Below are 6,966 nucleotides of genomic sequence, written 5' to 3' on the forward strand. Positions count from 1 at the left end.
GTGGTTGAATCTTGGGGGTGGGGGAATCAAACATGGTAAAGAAGTTAGTGGAAAGTGACGTGAGTGGGTATGGGAAAAAGATGGCCATATTCCGTCATACAAAGAGCCGGGATACGGGGTGTGTGTGTGTCACGGTCTTGAGGGGTCGAGGGACGGGGAAGGGTAAGAGAAGGAATACGCAGAAAGTTCTGTGGACGAGTCCGCACAGCGATACACTGGCAGAGCCGAGAGGTTAAAACCCACTTACCCAGCTATTTAAATAGCTCACTGTTTCTGTATTGTGTCAAGTTAACTTCATTTAAATGTGACTTTTCTTTAGGCGGGGGTTCAAGGTTTATGGAGTCTTTATTAGTGTGCAGGCAGCATGTAACATAAAAAACACACAGGTTATACAAGACAAAAGCCACATTCTAGACAACAAAATAAATACGTACCACACTGAGGTCACACCTCACAATGTTCCACCAGAACAACTTCCTCCCGGGACTTATTGACAGAGCCCCCTTCGCTGCGTCTGGACTCGCGCCGCCCAGTCTGTTGTGATTGGATTAAAGAAATACACACACCCAGAGTTTTTTTTTTTTTCTTTCTCCATCCCAGAATGCATCTGTGGTGAAGCCAAATTTACACCACAGCACTGTGGAGATAGAGCGAGACTAAAAAGCATTGCGCTCGCTGCATGCGACCGATGGCATGACGGCTACCCCCTTATCTCGGATCTGTCCCACAGTGCGTGGAGCTGCGCTGCTACGTCCACCTCTGTCGGCCATCTTGCGGGGCCTGAGAGCCGGAAGGTATCCAGACGTAAGTGTCTAATTCCCAGCTCCCACATGCCTGGCTGTGTAGCACTCTGCAGGTAATTTAACCCTCCATGTTGTCCCGGGTGCCAAATTGACGCCGTTGTCCTATATCAATGTTCTTTATATAATGTTCTAAAACACATGACTGATTCCACCCAACGCTCTTTGCAGTACACATCTCTACTTTCATTAATTTTGGGCGTCTTATTCAATTTTATAGCATTTGAGAAACAAATTGAATTGTTTGTTGAAATAGTATTGAGTAAAAGTTGACATATTCCAGTCCTGTGATTATCCATCAACATCCATTCCTTTAATTTTAGTCTCAATAATTCCTAATTTCTGCTTTCTACTAACTCAAACATTAGGTAAAATTCCTATAAATGAGTTTTATTGACCATAAATCCAAAAATAGCTGAAAACTAAAGTTCGAAGTTAGTGTTACAAGAGCCAACCATTGACAAAGGGACAAAACGTAAGAAAATTTAAAAACATTGATTTAAAGCGCCAATAAAGTTTTGATTTTCAATTTTACGGGAAACAACACGAGGGTTAATAGACACTTTCTGTGCAATCATCTGCGAAGATACACACTGTGGTGAGGATGGTTGATGGGGGGGGGGATTATAGAAGCATTTCACCTGGATGTTAATCAACCCAGACGCATGGAAAGATTTTACTGCTGTGTGAAGTTGTCAGTCCACCACTTAGTTCTTAACCCTTTAAAACCACCAAAGTCATACGTACCATTAACTAACACAACACTCGATGGAGGCAGCTTGGAGCAGCAACTCCCGTGTTCTGCGAGTTAACCCTCGTGTTGTCTTCCAGTCAAAATTTGAAAATCAACAATTGTTGATGCTTTTTTACGATGTTTTAACTTTTTCTCTATGTTTTTGTCCTTTTTTTTTTTTCCACACTTTTGACACTTTTTTTTTCATATTTGTCATTTTCAAAATTTTCAACACTACTACACTATACTTATTAACTTTAGTTTGATTATTTTGGAATTTATGGTCATAACCTGCATTTATAGGAAATTATACCTAATTTGGAGTTAAGAAACGCGAAATTGGATAATATTAGGACTAAAATAAGGAAAAAAGGATGTTGAGGTGGATAATCACAGACTGGAATATGTCACACTTTACTCAATACTATGTTCAACACACACTTCCATTTGTTTTCAAATGCTATAAAATTGAATAAGACGCCCCAAATTAATGAAAGTAGAGATTTGTACGTTAAACCAAAAACGATGTGGTGGAATATCAAATCATGTTATTTTGGGGTGTTAAAGAAGACATTAATAGAGAAAATGGTCAATTGTGACCCGAGGACAACATGGGGTTAAAGATCAAAGGATGAGCCTCGAGTAGCGCTGTCACAATTAAAAATGTTTCTATTTAGTTAATTGTCCTGAAGTAATTGTGATTTAGTCAAATTTAAAAATATTATTTTTGTGTGGTGGTTGTGTTGTTTTATCAAAAACACTTGTAGTTTTGTGTGACGTTTTGATATTTGAACTCCGTTGCTACAAAGCTAATTAAGACTATCAGCTCCACACACCTCTCTCTCTGTGTAACTATGTTCCAAAGATTGTGGCACCCGGGAGACTTTCACACAGAAAGATAATGATCTCTTCTCCTTGTCCCCTTGGCTACTAGAAACTGCGTGGAGGAGGGGGGGGGTGCTGGTGCGCGATCAGGAGGCTTGTATCCTGGACGCGTCGACAGTTTTGGTGTCATTACTCAGAATTCCTCAGGGGCGACAAACTACATAACGCACTATAGCTTTAAATCAACAAAAACTGGCATTACATCACATCATACAACTTAGGATCTTATGTTAGCACAATGATTGGGATTTAAAATAGTTACTTAAAACAGTACGATCAGACCAATTATAAATAATCGTTACAAGCCTAGGCGTCAGGTATCTGTCTGTTTCTCTAGCTCGACAACAAAGCCAAAAGTGGGTTTCCTGTGCTGAATTCTGCTGAATGTACCTCGGATTCTTCCATTATTCCCGTGGAGTCTGCTAAGATAACTGCGATAGTAATCTATACGTGTCATAATTATAAATGATCTAATTAATATAAAGCATTCATTAGAAACCAATCTGAGAGTCATACAAGGCTTCTTTTGATTCACTAAGTGATTCAAAGAATATACTTCTCTCACTTATACGTTCATTTAGAAATAATTAAAACTGAATATCCAGTCTGAAGACTGAGTACCACACTGCAGAACGAACAAAACACGGTTCAAAGGTCTCAACGGTCTTTAACGTCCCATTTAAACTGAAAGCGTGGATCAGAAAGACCTCTGTGGTGCTTATTATAATTCGGGGAGATAGGAGCGTCCAAGCGGCTGTTTGCACTCCTTCCTACATCATCCTGGCAACGGAGACTCGCCTCTTTGTCTCGTGGGTTTGAGATCATCAGTGGTGGAAGACGTGTTCAGTCCTTTACTTCAATAAGGTACTAATACCACACTGTGAAATACTCTGTTACAAGTAAAAGCATCTAAGTATCATCAGAAAATGTTACTTTTAATATTAAAAGTAAAGTACTAAATTCTTGATTTTGGTTATTTAAAGCAACACTATGTAGTTTTCCCGTTTCGGCCCCCCCTACAGCTGGACGGCGCTGTCCCGTATTGTCCTCATTGGCCCCCTACAGGCTGAGCGCTGCTTGTCCTGTTATTCCTCATTGGACCCAGCGGGGCTGGACGCGGCGTTGTCCCGTTATGTCTCATTGGACCCCCTACAGCTGGACGCGGGCGTTGTCCCGTTATGTCCTCATTGAACCCCTACAGGCTGGAGCCGGTGCTGTCCCGTTATGTCTCATTGGACCCCCTACAGGCTAGCACGCGGCGTTGTCCCGTTATTTCTCTTGGACCCCCTACAGGCTGGACGCGGCGTTGTCCCGTTATGTCTCATTGGACCCCCTACAGTGCTGGACGCGGCGTTGTCCCGTATGTCTCATTGGACCCCCTACAGCTGGACGCGTGCTTGTCCGTTATTCTCTTGGACCCCTACGGCTGGACGCGGCGTGTCCCGTATGTCTCATTGGATCTGTCTGACACGATGCGTCCTGTGCATGTGCAGTGATAATCCTATTGTACGAGGATTTACGGCACTGCCTGATCTGGCCACAGTAGCGGTCTCTGTGTTAGCCTCCACCGGAAAGCTAACGACGCTAGTTAAGCTAACAGCTAATTTGGCTACCCGCTAGCTTTGATTCCGCCTAAAATAACGTTACTCAAACTAAACAGCGGGAAAAGCAGCTACAGCTAAATTAAGACTTTACAGTATAATAAGACAAGTATTGATGATGTGTTTTTATGAGCACAAGTAAAGAGAACTGACAACACTGGTTATATATTTAAACGTTATTTTTCAGTTTTGTAGGGATCTTACATGCTGTCTCAGCTGGCGGTTAGCCGAATTAGCTGTTAGTCAAACAACTAGTCGGCAAAAAAACTGCAAAAGATTTCTCATAGACTTGATTGGGAAATGTTCGGGAAATCGCTCAACATGCCACCTCTTGGGACCGTGCTGTAGGCCATACTTTAACGTAGAAACATGATTAAAAGTTTAAACCAAGACAAGACTTTGCGTTTATTGGGCTGAAAGGGCGTTCAGATATCAAGCACGCGCTTCTCCCAAATCCAGTTTACGTATCGTCCCGTTTTCACCAGTCTGCATCATTTCCAATGTGTTGTATGTGTTGAGGTGTTGAAGCTAGAGTGGAGGACTGAGTGGGGAGATTAAAAATTCATCTTGGTTCTCTCTCTGTAACTGGCTACCACACCAACAATTCTAACTTGTCATGGCCAATTTTACATCAAACGTAGGTATTTTTGTCTATTTCAGCGAATGTGCTCATGTATGCAATAGATTATATTCTTTGCTCAGCGACCTTTCAAATGACAAGAGTTCCCATCGTCCTCCGTTCACTGATATGTTAAACATCGTCCACATTTCTGAGCAGAACACAGAGCGAAGCACTTTTTTTACATCGCTGTAATAGCACTTTTCTGCCTTTAATTTTTGACAGACGGGTAGGTGAAAAGGGGGAGAGAGAGGGGGGAAGACCTGGTCACAGGTCAGATTCGAACCCTGGACCTCTGCTTCAGGCATAAACCTCTCAGTACATGTGCGCCCGCGCTACCGCAACTATCCACCTGGCGCATAGTTTTTTTAACATGACTTTAAAATCGACATCCATCAGGCAAATGCTTGTTATCATTAGTTGGCTCGTTTCTGTTCCCTAACTGCGTCGCGATATGGGAGCTTAGAGCTTCATGGAGAGGTGATGCACTCAGACCACATCCGTCTGGATCCCATGAGGATTATTGTCATAAGACATTGTCTAAGGTTAAAATATTCATCTGAAATGTACAAACTCGTCATGTTATTAATATATTCTAACACTAAATCAACCCACTGCAGCATCAGGTCATAAACCGACTATAGTCTTTCCACCATTGCTAACCAGTGCTGGTTGCTGGTTCTACTCTCCAGTTCCTAGAACCGCTGGATCTCCCAGCCTGAGAGCCAGCAGACCGTTGGTTTCCCCCCCGACCACGTGGTTCTGGTTCCCCCCCCCAGACCACGGTGGTGTCTGGTTCCCCATCCATGTCCAAAGCTAACATTAACAGCTCTCTATGGTTAACACTACCGGGGTTTTCAAAATGGCGGCCTGACGTTTTGGTTTTCTAACGTCATGATAACCCCGCCCCCCCAGCACCTGACGTAACCGGTTCTTATCTCTAGACCAGCGCTACGTTGGTGCTGAGTTGGAACCTGTGTTCTTGGCCCAGAACCAGGTTTATTTATGTGGAAAAGCAAAGAACCGGTTCGATATTTGGCACCGACTCAGAACCAGCACCAGAACCGCCTTGGTGGAGAAGACATATAGGAGTCTACAGCCCCGCTAGCCGCCCTGTTGACAGATGTCCCTCTTTATTTTCTTGCTGCAGGTCTCAGCAGTTTCCAGGAGAGCGTCGCGATGGACCGCATCCAGAGAATAATGGGGGTCCTTCAGAATCCAAACACGGGGTAAATACCAGAGAAATACTTCAACCTGCTTCACCGTCTGAACATTACACACATTTCTCCCATTATACTGCGTATAGAGGCGTCAGAATGCAGTACTCCACAAGTCACTGTCTGTCTGTCTGTCCGTCTGTCTATTGGTCTGTCTGTTGGTCTGTCTGTCTGTCTGTCTATTGGTCTGTCCTGTCTATTGGTCTGTCTGTCTATTGGTCTGTCTGTCTATGTCTGGTCGTCTTCTGTTGTCTGTCAGTCTGTCTTCTTGGTCTGTCTGTCTATTGGTCTGTCTGTCTATTGGTTGGTCTGTCTGTCTGTCTATTGGTCTATTGGTCTGTCTGTCTATTGGTCTGTCTGTCTATTGGTCTATTGGTCTGTCTGTCTATTGGTCTGTCTGTCTGTTCTGTTGTCTTCGTCTCTATGGTCTATTGGTCTGTCTGTCATTGGCTGTCTGTCTATGGTCTGTCTTTCTATTGGTCTGTCTGCTATTGGTCTGTCTGTCTATTTGTCTGTCTGTCTGTCTATTGTCTGTCTGCTGTCTATTGTTCTATTGGTCTTCTGTCTATTGGTCTGTCTGTCTATTGGTCTGTCTGTCTGTCTATTGGTCTGTCTGTCGGTCTGTCTGTTGTTGTCTGTCTGTCTGTCTGTCTGTCTGTCTGTCTGTCTGTCTGTCCGTCCGCCATCAACTGTCATTCTTTGTAATTGCTGCCTTTTATATTCAATTCAATTTGTTCAATAAAAGGAAGTTGGAAATTATTTCCTTTCATTAGTTTTAAATTGTAACAAGCAATTTGTTGTATTTTAGCAGCAGCAGAACTGAGAACTCATTAATATCTGTTTATTTATCGCAAGTAATATCATTATCACGATATTAAACGTCATATTTTCCTCATATCGTGCAGCCGTGGTTTATGTTTTCATGTGGACGGAGGTTGTTTTTTTTTGTCAACCTTGCTTGTAGGGTTGCAAGATATTAACAAAATATTAACAAATAATGCTTATGAATCTCTCTCTAACCTTTTTATTTAACCAGGAAGTCCCTTGAGATTGAAATCTCTTTTCCGAGGGAGACCTGTTATACCTGAATATTACGATATCGAATCAATTT

General features: G+C 42.7%; 1 protein-coding gene across 1 annotated transcript in view; it reads left to right on the plus strand.

The window, feature by feature from the left end:
• The window catches only part of LOC116685760 (circadian-associated transcriptional repressor), a 38,230-nt gene that overhangs the window by 15,388 nt on the left and 15,876 nt on the right, over positions 1 to 6,966 (plus strand). The window contains exon 4 of the mRNA XM_032510684.1: positions 5,789 to 5,867. Coding sequence (XP_032366575.1) covers positions 5,789 to 5,867 — 79 coding nt within the window. The remainder of the gene's footprint in view (positions 1 to 5,788; positions 5,868 to 6,966) is intronic.

This window comes from Etheostoma spectabile, unplaced genomic scaffold (genome assembly GCF_008692095.1).
Source record: "Etheostoma spectabile isolate EspeVRDwgs_2016 unplaced genomic scaffold, UIUC_Espe_1.0 scaffold270, whole genome shotgun sequence".
Lineage (NCBI taxonomy): Eukaryota > Metazoa > Chordata > Actinopteri > Perciformes > Percidae > Etheostoma > Etheostoma spectabile.